Source organism: Paroedura picta, chromosome 5, assembly GCF_049243985.1.
Source record: "Paroedura picta isolate Pp20150507F chromosome 5, Ppicta_v3.0, whole genome shotgun sequence".
NCBI lineage: Eukaryota > Metazoa > Chordata > Lepidosauria > Squamata > Gekkonidae > Paroedura > Paroedura picta.
In genome coordinates, this window is record NC_135373.1 from 54,092,517 (window position 1) to 54,118,420 (window position 25,904).

Below are 25,904 nucleotides of genomic sequence, written 5' to 3' on the forward strand. Positions count from 1 at the left end.
TCAGTGGGTGGGCACTGAAATAAAGTAAATTTAGATGTTCAGCCACATATGTGTAATGAGCTATAAAGAAAAGCATGACCCATCCAGATTTGTCTTTCCCCAGAAATAGTAATCCAATTTCAATACATTTTGCTTTAAAAACAAACACTAATATGGAATATCCTCTAAAAATTCATTCTTAAGAAACTATTGAGCTTGTCTAAAAATAAACTTGGGAGGGGAGATCACATGGTAGCTAAAAAGCAGGGGTAGTCAAACTGCGGCCAGTGAATGCTGGCAGGGGCTCATGGGAATTGTAGTCCATGGACATCTGGAGGGCCATAGTTTGACTAACCCTGCTAAAAAGGATCAGTACTTGGGAAGGAGACCACCAAGGAAGAATGCAGGAGGAGACAATGGCAAACCATCTCTTCTTCTCACTTGCCATGAAAATTCCTTGCTGGGGTTGCCATAAATACATAGGAAGAACTTTGGGAACTAGTCCTGTATCATTTTGTTGGATAAAACATTTCCTTGAATCTCTTGGGAGTTTTGATTAAGTGCTTTAGGAATGTTAGACAACAGTTGAAGTTCAGTCCAACTTGTCTAGGGAAATTGGCTCTTAAAAAAATTGGTGCTGTGGACAGCTCTGTACAACATTAAAAAGTTCTTAATTTTATTTCTCCTTTTGCCATACGTTTTCCTACTCTCATTTTGCACAAGAAGTTCACTTCAGATATCACATGGAACCACGGTTTAATTTAACTATGGTTAGTGTGATTGTCCTGAGTGCAAGGTACCCCAAAAACTATGGTCAGCCAGAATCTGAAGCTCGTTTGAAGCTGGTCTCTTAAGTAGAATTACACCCTTCGAAGCCCATTGACTTCAGTGGACATAGAAAGCTATAAATCAGATTGGGATTATACCATGTAATTTAACTACGGTTTAATGTGATGTGTGAATGTGGATATATGGCTTGTTCCCAGCACTGCCCCCACCCACAGCTGCAGAGAGAAGGGGATGAAACCAGAATGTGTTGATACAGGCCAGGATTTGAGTGATCATTCACAAATCGAATCCTGGCTTCACAAATGGACCATAGTTAAAATAAGCCTTTGCTAGTCAAAGTGATGGAAGACTTGATTTTGTAAACATAAGAAAAGCCCAGTTTGGGTGTGCAGTGTGCAATGTTCCCAGAAATTTTGGAAGGTATGGGTATTATGAAGCGGCTGTTTCTCAAGAAAAAGAGCTACATTGTTGGGCTTCTGGTGTTTTTGTATGCTTATTTTTTTAAAAAGTGAGTGGAGAAATAAGATGTCAGAACTAGTCCTTGCACTTCTTACAAAACCAATTAGACTGCTTGATGGAGGCATTTTGTTTTAATAAGACTGGGTGCACACCTATTCTACAGTCAGTTATCAATCACGATTCCAGATGGCAAAAAAAGCCCTTTGAAACAGAAGACTCTTTAGCACCTGAGAGAAGTTTTCAGAAGAATGGAGACTAACACATGGGAAGGGGCTGACAGTTTAATACTAACAGAGGTATTTCCAGAGTCCCAAATGGATAGAACCCAATTCAAATGGGGACACCTGTCTAGGATTTCTAATTGCATTTCTCATACTCTTAGGTTTCAGTTTCCTAATTAAATCAGTGATAAAACTAACGGGACCCTCTCTTTATAACCAGAGATTCGTTCGATGTATGAAGAGGTAGTGCTGGTTTATTGTCGGCATAGGTCTGCAAGCAGAACTTGTAATGGGTTTCAGATGTGTCTGATCCCAGTTTTTCATAATAGGAAAAAATATATTTGGAGCAACAGTGCTTGTAAGGTCCCTACAAGGAAAAGGGGTTACATTGAAAATGTTCCTAACCTTCACGTGAAATCCTGTAGCAAGGTCTATTGAAAGTAAATTTCCTATTTTCATCTATTTTCAATTGCCAGATTTTATTAGTCTGTGCATACTATATTTTGTTCTGCTCTTTCACAGTGACAAGGGTATGCCAAGCAGCTTGGATTATTGGCCATGTATAGCCTAAAAGCAATGAGAAACAGCAGCAGTACATCTGGCGTATGCTAATATGCTTATTTTTATAGGGACCTAAGAGAGAACTACTGCCGAAATCCAGATGGAGCAGAGGCACCCTGGTGTTTTACTACCAACCCGAACATTCGCATTGGGTATTGTTACCAGATACCGAAATGCGATCTGCCGGGTGAGCGGGGTAAGTCTGATCTAGCTAGGTAAGATTATTCCAACGTGAGGTGGCAGTGGCTGTGTTAGTATCCTTGGAGGCTGTAGCTATGAGACCTGCTTTCCTGTTGTGCTGGTAGGAATGTGACAGGAAACATTAAGCTGTGTGCAGTGTGAGACAGTAGGGGACATGCTGTCTACATATTGTATTTCTTTTGTTTGTGACATATTTAAAACAGAAGAGCCCGGGCAAGGAGTGATGGAATTACTTCTGTGTCTTTGGCAAGTTGCTTGGTTTATTTTCTGCAGAAGCTTCAACAGCAAAGGGCATTTATGTGTGTTGAAGCTAATCCAAGGGCACAGAGTCTGTATGCCTGGGTTGTCCACCTGTATGCCTGGGTTGTCCACGTGCCTGACAGATGGGTGAGGCTGCAAGGTCAGACCAACAATACAATCTTATGAAAAGATCTGTCAGTCTAAGCCTGGATTTCCCTGAGTTTGGGGTGGAGTAACTCTGCAAAGGAATCTGCTAGGTCATGATGTCATCTTACATTTCCTTTTAAAGATACACTTCAGTTCCATAGCACTAAATGACCTGGACAGTTAAGTTACAATGTGGAACAGATTCACAGATCTTGACAAACACAACATTTTCTTTAATGTTAAGCAATGATGCATATTAAGTGAAACCGCAATTATGATTAAAAAATTAGTAGCAGTGTGTGCCTTCCTCTGCTTATTGTAACTGCATTTCTCAGTCCTTGCCAAAATCCAGGATCTCTTTGTAATATGCTAAAGTTTTATCCTATAAGCAGGCCTGCTGAAAACATCTGGATTTCACTTGCAAAATGAACAATGCATTGGCAGCTCTTAGACATGTTCATGCATTTGGTGACCTTACCGTGTCCATAGTCAACAAATTACAATTTAGACTGAATAGTTCCCAGTACAACTGAAACAGGCAGCAAAATCAAGTTACTTATTGACTTTCCTGTTACTTATTTATGTTTGTGGGTGCCAAACAGTTCTTGAATTCATATATGTTTAGATGGGTTAAGTTTTTCTCAGTTGTGTGTTTACTGGCACAGCTTTTAAATTCTGTGTTAAATTTAAAAACTAAATAGGTCTGCTTACCCCCATTTTGCAGCTAACATTTGAATAGGCTTGTTAACAACATTTTAACCAAATGCTCTTTGTGTAGATTGCTATCGAGGGAATGGGACCAATTATATGGGGAATCTGGCCCAGACAAGATTTGGCTTAACTTGCTCCATGTGGGATGAAAACATTCAGGATTTAATGAGGTATGTACAAAAATAATTAAAACACGAATAGCACTTCCTTCTCCATTATTATAGAAAATTTAAATATCTCATGTTGGCTAAAAAGTACTCATTTGGTTCTGGAATGGTTGCCTCCATGGAGGAACCTTTGAATCCAGTCCTTTGTAGCAGCTGTGTTGTCGATTAATAGAACCGTTTCAGTCCTTTCGCCTTTTGCTGGATTCCTCCCTTTCTTTTCAAACTGTTAAGTTTTGAAAAGTCTGAAGATTAGTTTTCTTATTTGTATTATAAAATGTCCTGATAAACTCCTGACAAATGCTAAGAATTGCCTTTTCAATCAATCTGAACAAAGAATAAAGATATGCTAGCTTGTATACAGAAAGATCAGCTTGTGGAGTGGAACTTTCCCATTCCCCTTGCCACCTGATCCCCTCACCATTTCTTTGTGGTAGTCAAGCCCTCTTTAGTAGCATGGGGTCAAGTGTATATGTGGGAGTCTGTTGAAGGGGAAATCAAGGGAAATAACCTCCCTTTCCAGTGATTCTGTCATCCGAACCAAGGGATAGGATGCAAACTGTAAATTGATATACAAAACAAGTTATTTCAATCACATTTTAAAATTTCATGTTGAACTGTGGCATATTTGAGAAGACATTTTCAGTTAAAAGTCCTGCTGTTGAAAAGTCCAGAAAAGTCCGACTGTTGAAGCCTCCTTTCATGGAAACCCTTTGGCTTAAGGTAGCTCAGGAAGTAAAATCAATATAATAGAAAAATAAATAACAGCAAGCCATTCAAAATATAACTGTTAAAGAACCCATATGGGGCATGAAACCAGTGTGAAAATCCTGGAGCATAAAATTTGTATCTACAATAGTAAAACAATTTAACAGAGAACATAAAACAATCATAAAATAGACTTCAGACTAGAAGTGCACCATAAGTGTCCGAATAAAGAGAAATGTGGCCTAAAAGATAGTAAGGCTGATGACACCACTGAGGAAGCCCTGTCTCTTGTCACCACTGCAAGCTGGCCACTTAGCATCAGGGTTTGCTTTCATTTCTGGTTTATTTATGCACCATTTATGTATCTTTCCCTTTCTTCAAAGAACTGAGAGTAGTGCCTGTGTTATCCTTGCCACAACCTTGTGAAGTATATGTAGGACTGAGAGAGAGTGACTAGCCCAAGGTCCACTACCTAGCCTCATGGCTGAGTAGGGAGCAGAACTCAAGATTCCCATACCTTGCTCTCACCCTCTTAGCCACTACTACACACTGATTTTTAGAAGCCATCACCTCCCAAATGCTCATTAAAGTTTAGTAAAATTTTAATCAAAAATTACGTTTAGCAACATAAGGTGTATAAAGTGTGGTGGTATCCTTGGAATATATTTTCTTTATAGGCATCTGCCAATATATAAGGAGCCAGATGTCAGCAAACTGAAAAGAAATTACTGCCGCAATCCAGATGATGACGCCCATGGTCCATGGTGCTACACAAGTGATCCTCATGTCCCCTGGGACTACTGCTCTCTATCAAAATGTAAGTACTCTGCAGAGGAGAGGTGTCAGTCACTAAAGTATTGCTGGACGCTTTATGAATGTCATTAGTAAGCATGGGGTGTGCTGGATTCTAGCTCACAAACATGACCATTCAGATTTAGAGTTTGGCTCTTGATGAAAAAGAGAAGTGTGTTGTTGACTAAGGTTACAATGCAGTAAATGCCATGCAACTGTAATTATCCAGTAGTCACAACCAAGTATGTGCTAATCTGTAATTGTAGCCCTGGTCATACTTTTAAGGGCTCATTGGTAAACTCCCATGTGAATATGTTTGATAACAAAGTATAATGGTATGAAAAAAAATGCCATAGATCCAGTCTACAAAGAGACTTTCCCATCACAAGATATCTTCCCCTGATCCAAGAGGGTCCAGAGGAAAGTGCTGGTGTTAGCATAACAGATCTGCAGGATGCAACCCAAGATGCGTGTTGACAGGGATACAGCATCTGAAAAACTGACATCTGTACATCTCTTGATGTGAACAGAAAAAGAGGAAATCAGAAAGTAGACTGCATTTTGGAATTCCATAAGACTACAAGTGGAGAAATCACTATGGAGATTACACAAGTCTAGGTTTGTGGATTCAGTTAAAGAGGATCCACATTATGAAGCCTTTCTCTGAAGATATGCTGATGTTCAGCCTGTTCAGATTAACTGAATTCAGGCACAACTCTGCGAATCATCAGGTCTTTGTTGTCAAAAGGCCTTCACACCCTTTACAAAGCGATGGTGTCTGAGAGCACTAATAAGATGTGTCTGTAAACACTAATAAGATGTGTCTGTAATAAGATGTGTCTGTAAACATTCATTCTAGAAGCAGCACTGAACGTTCTATATGTCACAAGCAAAGCAGGAAAAATGTAATGTTTTAATATTCTTATTATGCCTACAGTTCACAGAAATCTTTCATAACTGTAAACAAAGGGCTTTTAACTAGAATCATCACTGTGTGATTAAACTGTGCTGTTCATCTAGGTGAAGGAGATGCCACTCCTATGATGAGCAGCTCAGACTGTAAGTATTAATTTATTATTTATTATATTTCATTAGATTTCGCTGCCATTCCTGACCAGCCAGCTCATGGTGGCTAACATCAATTTTCAAATACATATATAAAAATAACAAAACGTATTACAATAAACAAACTCTCCCACCCAAACCTGTTCCCTACCTACTTCCCCTCCCCCTCCCAGCTGCCAATACCCCAAAAGAAAATGTGATCCAGCTGGGGAATAATGGGGAACAGTTTAGGAGGAGGGGCCTACAATGTCCCCCTCAGCCTGACCTCAATCAAAGGCCTGATGGAAAAGCTCTGTCTTACAGACCCTGCATGGCCCACAGCTCTTCTGGGAGCTCATTCCCTCATGTGGGGGCCAATACAGAAAAGGTTCTGGCCCTGGTCAAGGCCAGGCAAACATCATGTGGGCCAGGGATCACCAACCTATTGGTATTGGCAGAGCAATGCGCCCTACAAAGGGCATTGGGAGTAAGATGGTCCTTTATTTACCTAAATCCAATATGTTATCTTTTTAATCTATATAGTTCATTCCTTTCCCTTCTCCCAGAAGCTTCCTTCCTAGTCTCACAATAGCTCTGTGACCTGTGTTAGGTTGACACACTATGACTGGCCCAAGGTCACCAAATAGGCTTCATGGCAGAATGAGGATTTTCCATCAGCAGAACAATACCTTAAGTCTCCTGTCCAGCTACAGTCTGAAATGTTCTCTACAATGCTGCTGCTTGAGGACAGGATCCCCAAGAACATACTGAGAGGTTATTCATAGGTCTGCATTAGAACAGGGGACTGATGAAAAGCATACCTTCCTCTACTGCTGGTTTCAACGTAATACCTACCAGTAGCAGAATGTCAACCCCACATCTTGATTACTCCATCTTTCCTTCTCCCACCTGCCAGAAAGCACTACCAGCTGCTCTCTGGATGACTATATAAGTAGCAATTTCATTGGTTTATGGAATATTTGAAGAAAGTTTTTTTTCTGGAAGCCTTCAGTATCTAGAAGAATATCATATGCATTAACAGTTACTTATAAATTCTTTCAGCGACTGTCATTCCTTGTGCCTCGACAAAACAGCTGAGAGTTGTCAATGGGACCCCAACTCAACCTGATAAAGGATGGATGGTTAGTTTAACATACAGGTAAACCATGACTCTTTTGGGAGATATTTTTAAAAGATAATTTTGACGCAGGAAGCTTCTAGAATTAAAGATGGGCTGTGGTCACACCCCAGTCCCCAAAGCCAAGTCCACAGACTTTAGAGAACAGGGTGGCACACGAGAAGACAAAACAGTTACAAAACCCAAGAAGGCAGATAGTCTATCCTCCTTGGCTGGTAGTCTGCCACCACCTCTGAACGGGTCCCTAAGCACCCAAGACCCAGAGGTAGTCTTGGAGCCTGTCAGGGAATTACCTGGGAACTTGACCCTGTCCAGGGACCAGTCCCACAGTCAAAAGGCTTAGTTGGTAGTATGGCACAAGTTAGGCGGGCTAGGTTGTGTCTTAGCTTGTCTCAGAATCAATTGACACAGTTCTAAAAAATAAGTTGTTATTTATTAAGGTGCACACATATAATTATACACTGGCAGTGAGAAAACAAAAACGTTATAAAGTATATCCAGCTAACACATGATACTCACAAGAATGGCATGATGATAAGACAGAATTTCAAAGTTGCAGGTTCACAAAGGCACAGACAAAGTTTCTCTCCAAATCAGAACTAACTAACTTACTTTCATAACTTTTTGGATGTTACAATACACAACCTTTATGGCTGATCCCCACGTGGGGGTCTTGGCACACAAACCAATCATCTCCGGCGTAACAATTTACTACTTGACAAATGGGGTTACAAATGTCAAGTTAGAGGAGCCAATCCTAAATCAAAGTGATGTAATGTCGACCCATCTCACCCAAGGCCCATTTCTCCTAACAAGTTAATTGGAGACAACTGGCGCCAATTGTCTTATCAGTAAGTGCAAATAGAGTGAAGCTTCTCAAGGACACAGGTGCAACTATTTGACACTACACTCCTACACTATGAAAGCAAAGACTTTCTCAGGAGGCCCACTAAAGATTTTGCAGGGTTGAAGCCTGAACCAAAGTTTCAGGAACAAGATTTTAAGCTACATGGGCCTCAAGTGTTGTGGGTAATGCCTTCAAAAATTGTAGCCTGTTTCCATACCAGTTAATTTTTTTTTCTTAAAAGAGGAACTTCTTATTGTCATTCCCTTCCCCTGATAAATTCTGCCACTGTTCTTTCAAAATGTCTTTTCCACAAAGAGGAAAAGATCTCATTAACTTCCTGGAATCATCCTTCTCATGTGGATTGGGAATGTTTATCTGGAGGATTGGAAGGAAAAAGCCCCCTTAGGGATTCTACTCATGAGCTCCTCCACTCATACCTCTCATGGCAGTCTGGCCTTGTTCTTGCATCCATGAGGAGCTTGTTCCTGAGCAGATCTGCTGGCTGTGAGGCCAGGCATCAGATGTGTCATGGAAATTCAGACATTGCACAGGCCATTCCAAGGAAGCAAGTCCTTCCTTCATAAGCAGCTTTCCTGAGATCAGCCCAGAAGGGAAACAAAAAAATATTTCTCTACCTGCAGCTTGAGGCAACCAGTGCTACCTATACCTATCCAAGGTAGATTACCAAGAAAATGCTCGTGAGAGGGAGACAAGGCATCCAAGTCCAGCTTAACATAAAGTCATCTTGCTTTGCTTCATTTGCGTCATGTGAGCAGCCAGATTCACTCTTATGGAGTGGAATATTTGTGTGTGTGTGTGTGTAGCTGAGTATAAACAGCCCTCACTATGCTGAATCCAGCCTCTTGGGGATGACTTTCAGCATTCTGTTTCATTATTGCTCTATGATTTAATTCGGCCATGCATTTTCTATCTCAAGGTTATAATTCAACTGAGAGACCAGGCAGATTCTGAACATGAATTGTGGAACTGGAGCATGTACAGTATAGCAAAGCGTTCAGTTTCTTCATCTTGCATTTTCTTCCTTACATTATGGGTAATGATGTGAACATACAAAAATGACAGAGTATCACTTTTGGTCTGTACCTGTCACTGCTTCAGGACAATTTTGGGTGCTGTTTTACTGATGCATGCATACTCTACTGCGTTTAATAAAGCACCACACAAAAAGAATCATGACGCCGCTATAGACACAATCACATCTTGATTTATTTTTTGCAGTATGTTTTCTGATGCATCAGAGGTGATATTCCAAACCACAATAAGGCAAAACACTCCTGTTGGCAGCTGCCATAGGGTTGGGAGCTAGTCTAAGCCTTGGACTGCCTGTGCATATTCCTGGTCTTGCTCACCTGGTTCCTTAGCCTTTCTGCTTGACTAGAGGCTGCAGCATTTAGATGAAGACTGCCAGACCCATATTCTACTTGTGGTGTTAAACTGCAGAAAAGGAATAATAGCATGCATACAGGAAATTAAAAAAAACTTCCTTCATGCTCAGGTGAAAAGTCTGTATCATTGCTATCCATTGTGTAGGCTGAAAACAAAATTAAAATTTCTAGGAAGCCAGCATCACACTGTTAGAAGAAGAAGAGTTGGTTCTTATATGCCACTTTGCTCTACCCAAAGGTGTCTCAAAGCGGCTTACAATCGCCTTCCCTGTCCCCTCCTCATGTCAGACACCCTGTGAGGTAGGTGAGGCTGAGAGAGCCCTGATATTACTGCTCGGTCAGAACAGCTTTATTGGTGAGCCCAAGATCACCCAGCTAGGTGCACGTGGAGGAGGAGTGGGGAATCAAACCTGGCTTGCCAGATTACAAGTTGGCACTCCTAACTACTACACCAAGCTGGCTCTCAGACGCCTGTATGATCAGGTTAGTTTCTCCCTAAAGTCAATAAATCTTAGGAAATAATTAAATTAAAATACAAGCAACCAGAAAGTTGTGTTTTTCTTTTCCAGCTTTGTCTAGTCAAAGGTCTGTGAAGAGCAAAAAGTAATGGATAAAAAGATGCAGTGAAATATATGCTGGCTGTTGTGGCTAGTAAAAACTGTTCCGATTTGTTGCCCTACAGGAGCAGACATATCTGTGGAGGTTCATTAATAAAGGAGGACTGGGTTTTGACAGCACGGCAGTGTTTTCTTTCTCGGTAAGGTGTTTTTTTTGTTGTTTTTTTTTTTGTTGTTGTTGTTAGTAGAGACAACATGTGACAAATAGGTATCCTTGTGTATTTTGCAGTAAGGATCTGTTTTCCATCTTGATACTTTTTCAAACAAAAGCAACATACAAATGCAACAATCACAAAACTGAATTAGTGCAAAAAATTATCAAATTCCAAATATCTGTTTAGCTAAGAATCTAAATACATGACAATGGACTTGATTCAATAAACTGAAAAGGGGAAGGGAGGTCCTTTTTACCATCAAAAAGAGCACGTTGGGGATAGGGTGACTTACATCGGCCATGTTGGGGAGGAGAGGATTTGTATGAGATTGAACAAAAAAGTTGCTGGAATCCAACCCAATAACGTTCTAAGAAGCTTGCTACAGGCTGCTGCCACCAAAGAAATGCTTTTGGAAGAAATATGTTTATGTGATGTAGTAATTGGAGCCTTGAGACTCACTTTGCGGAGTACCATATTTGCAAGTACCATCAGCCAAAAGTACCCTGTGACTTCAGCGTGTCATCCCACCAAACTATTGATTGAAACTTTGTTAGTCTCAAAGCTGCCACTGGACTCTGCATTTATCCCACCAAACTATTAACATTAGATATATGTAACTCTAACCTTATTAATGACCAGAGTATGTCTGTGCCTGAAGGGTTGTCTCTCTCTACCCCTGCTGCAACTTAAATCAGCTTTTCCTTCCCTCTGCCATTTCCCATTCTCTGTGTAGCATGAGGCAGAGTGAAGATTGCCAGGGTGCTTGGAGGAGAGCAAATGGGCTGCAGAGAAATGAAAGTAAAACCAACGCCACCCTGCAGTGTCCAACTTGCTCTTTTCCCAGGTGGATGCCGTAGTGGTGATGATTTTTTTCTCTTCAGCCCACTGGAATGACAGCATGTAGGTTGCAGAGAATGGTGAAGGGCTGCTGGGATGGATGGCCTTTTACTTCCATCCCTGGTATGAGGCCTGTATTTCATGGAGGTTTAGCAGTGACCCATCCTTCAGCATGACCTTTCTCATAGGGTAGTTGTTAGGACAGAACAGAGTATAATAAGAGGAACCATATTCTGTGCTGTGACTATTCCTAAAAAAGCAGATTAAATATCTAATAAAATTAGGAAGTAAATGAAACCAGGACATGTATATGAATGCTGGAAATAATGTTTGTTTGTTTCTAAAATGACATATGTTAACACACACCAGTTTTAAAGATGCTACCATCCAAATCATTTCCCATCCTATTATACCAGTTGTTTCATGGTCTATTTCACAAGAGGGTGTTTTAAATTTCAGAATGTCTTTTTTATGGTTAATGCAGCAGAAGATAATGACTGAATTGATGGGATTAATGATGATGACACTCAGCCCCACCCCCAAATGAAGGGGAAATCTAGATGTATTGCTTTCATTAGAAACAACATCAAGAAGATTCAAGCCAATAGAAAGGGGGAAGAGTTTGATTTGAAATGATTGCAATACTGTTATGTCAAACATAGTACACCCATGTGACTAACTGCATATAAGAATCTTTTACTTCATTTGAAAATGGTTTGGTTCTCCATAATTGTGGACTGCAAAGGTACAGATTGCTTAGTGTGGTATGTTACTATTTCAAGGATATTGTCCCAGCCTTATTTGCATTTGAGGTGGCAATTCTGAAATTGCCACCTAAGATGATACTAAAAACTATCTTCATTTATGAATAGCAAGTGAGATCTTCTAATAACTTTGCAGCATGGGATATTTTAGGAGACTGTAGTATACATAGACTTTGTTTAACCTACAAAATTGCTTGTGGTCTAGTTTTTCCCTGTTGTCTATAAGCAATAAGACTTGCCCAAGGCTTGCAAAGCATTATGCTTAGTGGTAGATCGGTCCTTTAATTTACCAGGACAATTTCCCATTGGGCTGATCTTTCACTAGAGGCCAAGATTACATTCAGCTATGATTCTTGCTATAAGAATGAGTATCATAAGGGCTATTTTTCCAATGTGTTCCAAACACTCCAGCACACTTTGAATATTCTATTACTCTGTTCACTTCTAAAAGCCTAGTACACTCTTTTCAGTGCCCAAACCCCTTCTCTTGAAACTCCAGTACTTGCCTTCAGTTTTTAACTGACTGTTAAGGTCTCCAAAGACACTTTCTAACCACACCAGATCAGCGATCTCTCCACTTGTCAGAGCTAACTCCTTGTTTGACTGGCTAGAGAAATTCTCCTTTCTTTAGAAGATCTACCTCTTTCTTTTGCCTGAATGGAAATCTCTGTCTACCTATTATTATTATTATTATTATTATTATTATTATTATTATTATTATTATTATTATTATTATTATTATTATTATTATTATTATTATTATTATTATTATTATTATTATTATTATTATTATTATTATTATTAATATCCCGCCTCCCCCCGGAGGCTCGAGGCAGGTCACATAAAAAACAATCCCCTAAAACAATAAAAGCACAATAAAACATAGTACAATTAATACAAAAGTTGCGACAAGAATGGCGGCAAAATTCAATATAGCTAACCCAATTCCACACCCCCTAAGGAGGGAAAGGGAGGGGGCAGATGACAGATGCAACCATCACATTTGTGAGGGGGGCTAGATCTTCTTGCTGCCCAGCCTCAACCGAAACCCTGGCAGAAGAGTCTTGCTGGCCCTGCGGAATGATGACAATTCCCGCAGGGCCCCTGGCTCTTCGGGGAGCTCATTCCACCAGGTTGGGGCCAGGACCAAAAAGGCCCTGGCCCTGGTCGAGGCCAGGCAAGCTTCCTTGGGACTGGGAATGACTAATAGGGTAGCCCCTACAGAGCGTAAGGCCCTGCAGGGGACGTAGGGCAATAGGCGGTCCCTCATAATACACTGGGCCCAGACCATGGATGGCCTTGAAGGTCAAAACCAAAACCCTTGAACCTGATCCAGAAGATAACTGGTAGCCAATGCAGCTGCCTCAGCACTGGCTGGATATGTGCCCTCCAAGGTGTAGCTGTGAGGACCCTAGCAGCCACATTTTGGACCAGTTGCAGTTTCCAGATCAAGCCCAAAGGCAGGCCAGTGTAGAGCGAGTTACAGAAATCTAATCTGGAGGTGACAGTTGCATGGATCACTGTGGCCAAGTGTTCAGAGGACAGATAGGGCGCTAGTAGCCAGGCCTGGCAGAGATGGAAAAATGCCTGGCCAGCTACCTGTTTGACCTGTGCCTCGAGTGTTAGTGAGGCATCCATGGTCACCCCCCAGGTTTCTCCACCCCATGGTCAACCACTCATCCTTGCCAACTTTTCCCAGTTCTCCTATCTGTATTACTGCTCTCAGGGCCGAATTCTGAAACTGTTAGAACTCACTTGTAGCTCTTCAAATTGACCAGGCCCTTAGCTGCTTCGTTTACATTTAGCTGCAGTAATTTAGTTTATGAAAGCATTACTGGGTAATCAAGGGAAAGAGAACCAAGGAGGAGGATGTGAACAGATACTACTTTTTCAAAGCATTAATGTGTTCTGCTTTTCTTAGACATAATCTGAAAGACTATCAAGCCTGGCTTGGAATATATAATGTGGAAAGAGCCCTTGAGGAAAAACACAGACAAGTTCTGAACATCTCCCAGCTGGTATATGGCCCTAAAGGATCGGACTTGGTACTGCTGAAACTTTCTAGGTTTGTAGTTAAATTTGTATGGACTACTTGCCTTCCTTGTTTTCAAAATAAAAAAATGAGATGATAAAATATGCAATAACCTTCAGACTCTGTTTAGGTTAGGGATGAGGAATTAAGGGTTTAAGCCACTGGCTTTATTGAAAGGGATGTAACTGGAAATAGCATAAATTGGTATTGTGGTGTAAGATTCTTCATACAGTCTTCCAAAATTAAGTTTTGATCTTCTTAGGAAACTATATGTAATAGGAAATGTAGTTCTGGATATTGTCACTTCCATTGTGGTATGAATTATAGTTTTAAAGGGAATTGTTTTTAAGAACAATTTTCTTCTTCCTTTCTCATATGGTTTTCCTGCTTGTAGACCAGCAGTCAGCAGTGAGGCTGTGGGAATCATCAGGTTATCTGTTTCTGGATGTACTATTCCAGAAGGGACCACTTGTAGTGTGTATGGATGGGGGCATACGGAAGGTAAGAGTTTGGTTTTTAAATGGAAGATAGAGATGGATGTGGGCAGGCATGATGAGACCTCTACCCACTTCCTTGCACTGAAGTAAATTTTCCCCTCCCCAAATAAAATTATGTTCTCTCACTGAGTAGCATGGTTTCTTTATTGGATACTTCATTAATGCTGTGATATTAAGCATAATTATTTGGAAGTAGCTTTCAATGAAATCTGTGGACTTTGAGCTGTAAATGTGTGATCAGTAACCCCTATCCCTTTAAAATTCTATCAAAGCTGCTGCAAAGAAATGTGGCTGAATTGAATCTGAATTGCAGCATTGGAGGCAAGGCATTAACTCTTCCCCCTTCTGTTTTCCCAATCTATATCCCTCCCCTCTGGTGGCTATTAGCTTTGTTAGGAAAACAGTTCCCAATTTTGAGAATTAACTATTAAGATGTGCTCAGGGTGAAGTGCAGATCTGATAAATCTATTTATCTTTTCTTAAATTGGGCTGTTAATTGTGTATGTAATAATATATAACCAACTCTGTTGAATTTTTAAAATGTGAATTAATACAGATGCAGAATTAAGGTAGGATGTAGTTACCAGAACAATGTTTCCATGGATGGCATAAAGAAGAATTGAAGGGATTGTATCTCTCCCTCTCATTGAGGAAGTATCTGAAATGTGTATCTGTATTTCAATTTTAGACAACTCTTTTGATGGGGTCCTTCGAGAAGCAAATATGATCATTGTGGGAAATGAACAGTGTAATCAGGGAATTAAAGGAAGCATGGTCTTGAAAGAGTCAGACATGTGTGCCAGAGCTGAGCGTCTTGGCAGTGGAACTTGTGAAGTAAGTAAAGAAAGATGTTGAAACTCTGTAGGCGCTTGTGTGTAAAATCTGAAATGTTGTCTTCTATCTCTAAATCTAAAGGAACATGAAATTTAGATTCAGTAAACTTTACCACCAAGAAACCTTACCTTAGAAAATCCTCCTCTGAGACCTTCATTTGGTCAGGGCTTTCAAGTTATGAAGTGTTGATCATGCCAACTTTTCTCTCCCCACTCCCACCCCTGCCCAACAAGCAAAGCTGAAGTAACAAGGCTTGCATCTCCCTGAGTGGGCATTTTCCCCAAGTTCTTCTGGGGTAGCTGAGAGGAGTCCACATTCAAATCCAGTAGGATACTTGGGTAAGCTAGATTCATACAGAGCCCCTTTGTTTTATCATATGCCAGGGGCATCCCCAATTAATCAGCTATAGCCTAAAAGAAAACCAGATGAGTAGTTCATACAAGACTACCAGTAAGAACATAAAAGTCATCCAAATATTGGGTTACATGAGAAGAATTAGTGTGACACTTAACCATACCAGGAAAGTGCTGAACGTCTCAAAGGCTTTGCAAGCAATAGAGCAGTCATTATAAGGTAGCCATATGTTTGGGCTGTTTTAATTTAATAGTGATATGGTGATAGCCATACATTTTAATGCTAATATTTTAATATTTGTTATTTGCAGAAACCTTTGGCTGGGATGAGTGTATTACTAAAAAATGCATCAAATGCATTATAGTTCTTCCACTAGTACAAGGCACATGGGGGCTCAAATGAGACAGAGCCTTCTATAAGGATCCCATGACTCCCCTCACTCACAGGAGCTGTGCCTGGATAGCAAGGCTGAGGTGTACCTACTTATCAGTGTCCTTAGGCCATAAGATAACATAGCAGGAGGACCATCACACAAAAAAGTGTCAGTTCAGCCTTTTACCAATAAAGACTGTACAGAAGTAGGCACTGGCAAACCATCTTGTTTCTCATTTGCATTGAAAGCCATCCGAATTACCATAAGTTTGTTGAGTTTTGACAGTACTTATGTACAAATTGAGGTAGGTTAGGCTGAATTATGATGAACAGGCCAAGATCAATCATCAAGAGCAGGAGCGAACACTGGCAGGGGCTCATGGGAATTGTAGTCCATTGACATCTGGATGGCCGCAGTTTTGACTACCCCTGATCAAGAGTATGTTACATCAGTGCAGAAAAATATCTCTAATTTCAGTGTTGTAAGGCTGAATTGTAATCAGACATTCCCTGCTTCTGCATGACAGCATCCCTCAGGCTCTATCTTACCACACAGTCTATAATTTTTATTTTTGTTTCACAAAACTCTCTGTGTGCATGCTGTTTATTTTAATTTTTTTATTTATTCCAGCGGGATTATGGTGGTCCATTGGTCTGCGAACAGAACAGGATTAAAATAGTTGTGGGAGTTATCATTCCTGGGCGTGGCTGTGCCAAACGACCTTCAGTTTTTGTCCGGGTGGCCTACTACTTCAGATGGATACATAAAATCTTAATGACGTACAGATCGTAGTTGAATGTTTTATCCAAGAAAACAAATTCCAGTCATGGGAACCTTTTGGGAAGTATGAAACTGAAATGTAATAGAGAGTCCTCAATTTTTTAAAAAAACTACTACTTGATAGTCAAGTTTTGTTGATATTTATGGATGTTTTTCATTTTGTCTTTTGGTGTGCTAATATAAATGTTGATTTGAGCGGTGGTTTTAAGCAGGTAGGGGGACCTATTTCCTGAAGATACTTGAATAGGAAAGCAAAAAATTGCTGGCGTACAGTTACTTTACGATGATGTGTTCTGTGGATTTAGAATGTTTGGTTTCTTATATATGCTGCTGGTTAGGTCAGCTTGTCCATGAGACATAAACAGCATTTTTTATTTTAAATGTTCCTCTTGCCTAATGTAAGCCTCTTAATTGATGCATGAATTCATCATCTGGAACTCTGTCATCTCTCCCACTTAAAAGTTAAATTAATTACATTTCAATCCCTGACATAACCTGACAGTAGCTTAGAGAAGCCATTATTAACATTACATTTTTAATTAAATTTTTGATACATTTTGCAGGACTCTGTGAATGGCTCCACTAACATATGATGGGGACGAACCAGCTCATGAACTCAAGTTTGATACGAATTTTGGCCTGTTCATGCTTTGCAAACTCAAGTTCGTGCAATGTAACTGGCATCAACTTTCCATGAATTTTCTAGCTGTTTGTGGAGGTTCATGCTGGTTCATGAACAGACACATTCCAGACAGACTAACTCTGTTCAATCAAAATGTTTACAGAACTTCAAAGCAACAACTGGGGCAGCATGTAGAGGAGTTCCCAGAGCAGTTATCTATAAAAGAAGTTTTGGAAATTGATACATATTTTGCCACGCAGTAGATGCATATATTGCAGTTATTCGGTATAGTTGAAAAATTCATGAAAGTTGAGAATGTTATATTTTGAAGGCTTTCTTCAGTCTCCATGGCTAGTAGCCATTGATGGACCCCTCCTCTATGAATCTGGCTAATCCTCTTCTAAAGATGTGTTCTTAGCATTCACTATCTATATTGGCGGTGAATGCCACAGTTTAATTATTCGCAGAGTAAAGAAGTAATTCTATTTTTCCATCCTGAACCTATTTCCCAACCATTTCAGTTAAACTGAAATGTTAAATCCTTTCTCTTACTGGAAATGACTATCTATGCAAAATTATTCTTTCCATCACTCAAAGTTAGATCTTGAATAAAATCTCTGGTTATTAACAAATATTTAATTATCTGGAGTAGTAAGAGCTTCTAGGTAATGTCTGAATTGCTCCTAGGATTACAACTGATCTCCAGATTAGAGATCAGTTTCCCAGGCTGTCTTGGGGTATGGATTTTATGGCATTATACCCTGCTGTTGACTTTGCCTGTCCCAACATCCCCTAGTTGCACCACCAGATCTCCATGCATCTCCCAGCATGGAATTAGCAGTCCTAGGATTAGTACACCTTGACAGTTTTCATATGAATTAAATGTGTGGGCATAATCTTACTATTCCATAAATACTGCTTCACTTGTCTGTGTTTTTGTCCCCACCTTGGGAGAACATATTTTAATTAATACATTTTCATTAGTAGCTAGCTGCCACTCGTTTTGAAATATTAGGCACCTGCTTTATAAAAATGAATATGCATTCTAATATTCTTCATTGTGAGCTGTAGATTCCCTTTAAAAGTGGAATTTTAGAATTCCCAAAACTGCATGTATAACTGCACAGCTTTCTAAAAGGAGAGTTTAAATTTTACCCAATTAACAACATGCTTTTGCCTGTATTTCTCAAACTAGCAAACACTAAAACCTGTAGGAAAGCAGAGGCTCAAGTAGATGCAGTGGCAGTAGCTGATGCAAGCTACAATTCCATTCTGGAAGACATAGATGCTAGATGCATTGCCTTTGCCTCCAATCCTGTGCTCAGTAGAACTTGCAAAACAATCTTGATTCTGGTTAGTTTTGCATGAATTGCATTAGTTTTTGCATGTATGCCTGAACAATGTAATGTGTGAAACAGCCCCTTTTTACCCAGCACTAAGGATCAGTTGCAATCGAAACATAATGCCACAAACAGTATAAGAACCTGTGTACTAGTGTCATTCTTTTATGCTTAATTTTCCTAACTAATTTTTCTAAAACCTTCTCAGGACTTCTGCAAGGAATAGCAAATTAAACACACGTGTTGAATTCAGTAATGGTCATGGTTTCTGTAAATTCATCAAGAGGGGCAGTGATCAGGAAGACAAAATAAGTCACCCCGTGGAATTCATGTAGGGTTGCCAACCCTTGCTTGGGAAATTCATGGAGATTTGAGGGTTGTGTCAAGGAAGTGTAGAGTTGAGAGGCAACTGGGTGGGAAGATGATTTCATTTTGGACTTCTGTTTAAACTACAAACTACAGAGTTATACCTCTGAAGCTGCTATTTCCTCTAGGAAAACTGATCTCTGTAGTCTGAAGATCAGTTGTAATCCCAGGACAACTCAAGGACCCACCTGGCGACCAACAATCCTAAACCATGGGTTAGTCAAGGCGATGTGGGGAGAAGAGGAAGTCTTTGTCTACAGATCGATGGTAGTTCTTTCCAGCTCTGGGTTTATGAAAGTAAATTTTCCACCTCTGAATTTAAATTGAGGTAATGTTGTATATGTATGCAATGCTTGGATTCCTCTTCAGCCAGTCACTCTGTTAACCAAAGTTCTTGGATTTAAGCTACTTTGACCGGGCTATTACAACCAGTGCAGCTGGATCTACATAAATTGAATTGAATTTAACAGGGTTATGGCTCAGGTTGTGAGATATTTCGAAAATGTTATCCCCTCCCTTTAAAACATATGTATGTACCAAGATTCATAAAAGTAACAGTGAGGTTTATTGAAGGCTAAAATGAGGCTGGAATGAAAATTTGTATTTTTTCCTTCAAAAATTATGTACTCTTTATACTATGTGTCGGCATTTTGTATTATATGTGTGTTATGTTCGGTGTAAAAATAATGATGTTAAAATATAAACTTCTGCTGTGCAGAAGGCAGTATAATGTTATATATAAATATATATAGGGGAGGTTGTTAGACAATGTGTAAGAATTTTTAAAATATTTGTTCTGAGCAGAGTCTCAGTGGAATGAGATGTACAAAGTTTATAATTAACACTTCTGTAATTGCTTGCCTATTAGGCTGTCTCTGGGCTTTGTCACACAATGTTTTTCTGTCCTTATCTTCTCCTAGTTCATTCACACAATATACCTATTTACTTGAAAGGAACACAAGATTTTCTCCATCAAGAAGAACAAGGAGAAGGGTATCTTAAATTTGCACAAAATAATTTTTAAAAACCTATTGTTTATAACCACTTGGGGGGTGCCTTACATTTAGGGCTATCTTAGGGGTGCTTAGAGATAAATATGCACAATCGGTGATTTAAAGCGGCTCCTGGTGAACTTTCAGATGATCATAGGACTAGTAAGAGATTAACCACACAGTCTTCCTGCTTGGTGGCTCTTGAGTGAAAGTTGTAACAGCTAGTTGCTGGCTCTGAGTGCTAGGTATACCCAAGGTATGGTGAGCTGCAGGAAAACGTCTGTGATGTACACCAGGGGTAGTCAACCTGTGGTCCTCCAGATGTTCATCCACTACAATTGGGAGCTGTAGATTCCATTTAAAAGTGGAATACTGGGAATTGTAGTCCATGAACATCTGGAGGACCACAGGTTGACTACCCCTGATTTACACAATATTTTTACATGTTATGGACTGGGATTCAAAATTATACTTAGGATCATGAAAGGAATTTGTATTTCAAAATCAGTTTCTCGCCATTTATGTTTCCCACTAAACATTTGTGGAGCTACATTTTGCCATCTAGATCTGTGAGCACAAAGGGGCTTCAGGGCTTTTTAAAAACAGCCCCTCCGTGCATGTCTTTGCATGTAAATGAGGATTTGAGGACATTAATTGTTGGAGACAGAAAAATGAATTTGTGACTTGGCCTTGATCTCCTTTGTGTAGTGAAGGAACTTGAACAGCAAGGACAGGGAGAATGAATTGTATTTGGCAAAGAATGTGTGCTTCATTTATTCCTGTGAATATTTCTTGTTGGTACCAATGGTACTTTACCATGCAAGTGTTACAACTGCAGCACTCACACAAAGGTGTCAAGGAAGATATCGTTATTGGGAGTACTATTTCTCTTAAAATTTAAAAACTGCACCTAGGAAAGAAATTAATTGGCTATAACAGCTGTACAAGTGAAAATGACCAAGCAACTTCCAGATGCACATGAAATCCCTTAATATGTACATAAGTGGTTTCTTTGAATTGGGACCATGCTATTTTATGACTGTGGTGAAACTTTTCTCTAGTGGAACTTCTGAGGATGAGATACATGCTATAAAAAGAAGGCACTGAGATTTTTTGTGAAAGGGTAAAATTGTTATTCAGTGCCTATTGCTTGGAACCCAACAAACTATTTTGTGTGTGGAATTTGACTCAAAATATGCAACAACTGTTTTTAAAGAGGACTTTAATTTTTTTCAAAGTAACTGATATTTTATTTTATTTTTGTGTGTGTTATGTTTTTACCACATACACACTTAAGAGTTATTTTCTCTCTCTGCTGCATAGAGTGTTCCTAAGAGAAATGCCAGAATAGAGCTGGATTTCTCTTTTCAAACAACTGTTAGAAGTCTCTTCTAATCTCTTCTAACTAGATATGTGCACACAAAAAATTCATCATTTCAGACTTGGCCTGAAACTATTAGCCGAATCTGAAACATACGAACGCCTCTTCACTTTTTAAAACATTTGACTGAATCAATTCTGCTGAATCCGAAAAGTTTCAGGGTTTTTTTGCACCTGCATGCTTCCCCGCCCCCCCCCCCTTCCCTGGCAATGGAGAGCATCTCCTCTGCTGAGAAGGACACGAAGAGAGTGTCTGTATACTTAAAAGTTGATAATGACATGCATGGTGCCTTCTCCTTTTAAATCCCCCCCCCCACCTTGGGGAGTATTTTAAAGGGAGCAGGCAGCACACCTGTCATCAGTTGTTCGGAGCACCGCTCTTCCCTCCCCCCTCTTCTCAGGCACTGCCAGAGCAAGTGGAGGCAGGGAAGATGCATTTAAGCAGATGCATTTAAGGTGGCTTGAAACACCAGATCACGATTCAGCCACCTTTCCCATTATCTGAGCTGAATCACCCATCCCTACTTCCAACCATTTCTGGGGGAAAACATCATCCTGCCCTGGATGGCCCAGGCTAGCAAGGTCTCATCAGATCTTAGAAGATAAGAATTAGACCTCATTAAATACTTGGATAGACCGCTGAAGTTTCTTGTTACGTAGTAGCAGGCAATGACAAACTCTCTTGTCTCCTGCCTTGAAAGCCATCTGGGGATGAGATAAGTTGGCTGCAAGGATATACTAAAATATCTTTCCTTTTACCTATCCTCTGGTGCATTACTACTGGTAGAAGAAGTTGTTTATAGCCCCAAAATTTCTTCTTGGCAGTGCCAGTCCAGTTAAAGAGTGCTGTAAATGTAAATGCAAATGTTTGACTTTTTCTTCAATATTCTTCTATATAAACAGATCTGTTTCCTGTCAACACAACAGTTTTGAGTTACCAATAATACTGTAACTAAGAGCATACTAGGCATTAAAACTGGTATTTTTGTATCTTTATTATTAATAATAAAATATTTTTATCAAAATGCTGTATGATACCTTTATTTGAAATGGTAGTGTTGAATAGAAATGGTGAAAATGTGTATTGTTGGTCCTGTGGCACTTGTGTAGCAAGTGTATCACAGGTGCACAGAAGTATCTCAATTAGTAATCCATTAATTAAGCCCCTCCCTTCATTTTGGAGAATGGAACTGCCTGTTCAGAAAATAGCAAGGTGAACTTTCAAAGGATGGAGGTGGCTTGTATAAAAAACAAAAGTAGAAAGCCACTTGGCCGTAGTCACCTTGAGTCAGTTGCAACTTGATAGAACATTTTAATTTGCCCTGACCTGGATGTCCCAGGCTAACCTGATCTCATGAGATCTTGGAAGATAAGAAAAAATAGCCCTGGTTAGATACTTGGATGTTAACTGCACGGAGCTTTTATTCCAATCCCAGGTCGATTCAGTCCCTGCCCTCTACACAGAATGCGATTTCCGTTTGGATTTGGGGCGATTTAAATTTTTTTTCTGCAGCAAGAAGGATTGATCCGGAGTGACCCTACCTTTATTGTGCGATATCTCGAAGTGCTGAAAATCATCAATATCCATTTGGAAAAGAAAGCTTCGTGGTAGAGAACCTCTGATAGGCTACACATCATGTGACATGCTTGCCTTAAAGGAGAAGTCCCTAATTTCTCTCAATTTCTGTCAGTCCTGGATTTTTCCTCCCTCCTCTGCCTTTTTCGATCCTCTCCCCCTCCCCTCCAAGAAAAGAAAGAGGCTCCCTGCCTGGCTCCTCTCCCCCCCCCCTTCAAGAAAAGAAAGAAAGAGGCTTGGCTCCCCCTCCACCTTCTGAGCCTCCCTAACCACGTGCAAAAGACTTTCCTGTTTCAATTGGGAGGGGGAGGGGAGAGAAAGATCTGAGTTCAAAGCGATCTGAATTCAACAGGATTGACAATGGAATAAAGAAAGTAAGTGCAGACTCTGCCTTGGATGGGAGACCATCAAGGAAGTCCAAGCTGCTGCACAGTGGCAGGCTTTCTCTTGTTTCATGCTTTGAAATCCCTTCAAGGTTGACATAAATAGGCTGCAACTTGGTGGCACTTTCAACCACCAACTGAAACCTTTCAAAATCTTCCACTTATGCTTTGCACCCAGAGGAGCCCTCCAGCCTCTAAAAAGTACAGAAATGTCAAATTAATAAAGTGGTAATGTACAGATATGTTTGGAACTCTTGCGTCTTTCTACACTGGTGTTTCTCCAGTTCCTGACAGAAGGCATGGAGCAATCAGAAGCCACTGCTGAGAGGCAACATGGGCTCCTGGGCAAAAAGGCCACCTGCACACCCATACCACCCAGATTCTAAAAAATAACAAAAATTCTTTAAAAATTAAAATAACATTTAAAATGAATTAATAACCAGTTTCAGCATGGTATATATTCTGTTGTGTGATTTTAAAAATTACATTGTTTATAATCAAAATATTTTCATACTGAAAAAAGATAAAAGGACTCAAAATCTTTAAGTCAAGGTTCATATTATTATTAGAAAGGTATAAAAACAGACCATGTGTCATAAACAAGGATCCGTCATAGCACTGTCACCATTTTTTCACCTATACCAGGCCTGCCAGTTGGCCCCTTATTTGACTGGGCCAGACTTCACCACTTTGATTCATGCAATAATCACCTTGAGACTGATCTACATGGGGCTACCCCTGAAAATGCTCTGGGGACTGCAGGTGATCCAGATTGCAAAGGCCACATTACTGACCAGAAGGTGATCAACTAGGGTTACCGGGTCTGGGTTGGGAAATACATGGAGATTTTTGGGGGTGGGGAGCCTGAAGAGGTGGGCTTTGGAGAGGGAAGGAGTTTAATGGGACATAATGCCCTAGAGACTACCTTCCAAAGTGGCCATTTTTTCCAGGTGAAATGATCTCTGTCACCTGGAAACCAGTTGTAATAGAGGGAGATTCTAAGTCACCACCTTGAAGATGGCAATCCTATGGTCAGCTCATATTACTCCAGTTGTGCAGCAGCTGCCTTCTTAGTTGTGACCTCTGCCCTGTGGAATTCACCAGAAATTCACCAGTTCCCTGCTGGACTTGTTTAGTTTCTGCAGGATGTGAAAGGCCAAATTGTTTAGATTGGCTTTCGGAGTATTATCTAAGTTTGGGTTGTTTTTGACAATATCATGGTGCTAGCCACATATTTTAATAGTTTAACATTTTAATTTTAACAATAAATATGTTATCCTTTTTATTATTTTAAACTTGTGTATATGGTTTTAATATTGTAAGTTGTGAGATCCTTTGGGTGAGTGGCAACTAAAAATCTAATCAATAAATAAATGTCATTAAATAAATCCTTGTCACATTTCTTTTCATGTGCACTTATGGTAATGGGAGAGCCAGGTGGTCAGCATTAGAAGATCCGTGTCTGGCCTTTGACCAAAGTCTTGTTTCAAGCACTTTGAGGCCTCAACAACAGCCATTTTCTGAAAGGAAATTATACACCATCTGAGTTTCATTGCTGCAACGTATCTGTTCTCCCTTCTCTGCCAACACTTGCTTGTTAAATACACTTTTGCATCTTGTATATCAGCTGCTTCTCTTTCTCTCTCTCTCTCTAACTTCAGTGCCTTGTTAGTGGTTAGGTTCTCTTTGTTAACTTGGAACACTTCTAGGAGTTATGGAATTTTGCCACTGGCAGCTGCTGTAGAAGTAACTAATGATCAAGAGATGAAACTTGTTCCACATTTAAAGGCAGCTCAGTGTAGAAGATCTGTGAAATCAGTCCAAGAAACATGTGATGGCTCCCTGATATTTATAAGAATGTATTGCAAGGATGCCAGTCATGATGACTCTGGAGATATTTTGGGAACAGTGAGGATAAGTAATAGACATCACAGTAAAATGGCTGCCATGAGATGCTGGGGCCAGGTACAAAATGCTGGCCATTGCAAGTCAAACATCCTCTTATAAATTGAGGCAGCTGTATCTGAATGGGTGCAGATAGAAAGGTGATGCCTCTGTTTCTTCTGGAGCATATTATGCTTCAGTGAATGGGTGGAAAACCAAGACAGGTGTCTAGCAAACAGATTCCAATAAATTCATAGGTTCCCATAACACAGTTCACTGATTTGTATATAGACTATATACATGGGTTGTCAATATTGTTTGGGATACTGATGAATGTTCACTTGATTGGAGCACCAAGTGGTGACTTGCATGTGTGAATGAGCTATTCACAGAGACAATTCTGAGTAAATCACAGAATCATAAAGTCCACAACCCTTTGACAGAACCAACTTGGTTCTGAAAGCGGTTTCACAATGGCCCCTGGAAGGGTTTCATCAATTAAGTGGGAGTTAATGTTTTATATTAAATTGTTAAATATTTATATTTTAACTATATATAAAAATATATTTATATTTATATACACATACACATACACATTTACTTAATAATAAAAACTTATTGGGTGATATAACCCCTCAAAAAATGGCCAATTATGGACCTGGAGGAGGTGGGAAGGGGAAGGGCCTGGCCATGCAAACCCTTGCTAGCCGA

The 25,904-nt window shown here is 39.9% G+C and overlaps 1 protein-coding gene across 4 annotated transcripts in view; it reads left to right on the forward strand.

Annotated features, from left to right (window-relative positions):
• HGF (hepatocyte growth factor) overlaps positions 1 to 22,375 on the forward strand; it is a 64,356-nt gene extending 41,981 nt beyond the window's left edge. For 3 of the 4 annotated variants that reach the window (XM_077338021.1, XM_077338022.1, XM_077338023.1), the window contains exons 9-18: positions 2,078 to 2,205; positions 3,376 to 3,478; positions 4,858 to 4,997; positions 5,993 to 6,031; positions 7,079 to 7,175; positions 10,090 to 10,164; positions 13,702 to 13,845; positions 14,207 to 14,313; positions 14,998 to 15,143; positions 16,501 to 22,375. In XM_077338021.1, coding sequence (XP_077194136.1) covers positions 2,078 to 2,205; positions 3,376 to 3,478; positions 4,858 to 4,997; positions 5,993 to 6,031; positions 7,079 to 7,175; positions 10,090 to 10,164; positions 13,702 to 13,845; positions 14,207 to 14,313; positions 14,998 to 15,143; positions 16,501 to 16,662 — 1,141 coding nt within the window. In that variant the 3' untranslated portion in view covers positions 16,663 to 22,375. The remainder of the gene's footprint in view (positions 1 to 2,077; positions 2,206 to 3,375; positions 3,479 to 4,857; positions 4,998 to 5,992; positions 6,032 to 7,078; positions 7,176 to 10,089; positions 10,165 to 13,701; positions 13,846 to 14,206; positions 14,314 to 14,997; positions 15,144 to 16,500) is intronic. The other variant, XR_013231088.1, reaches the window with a different exon arrangement.
• Positions 22,376 to 25,904: the final 3,529 nt, after the last annotated feature.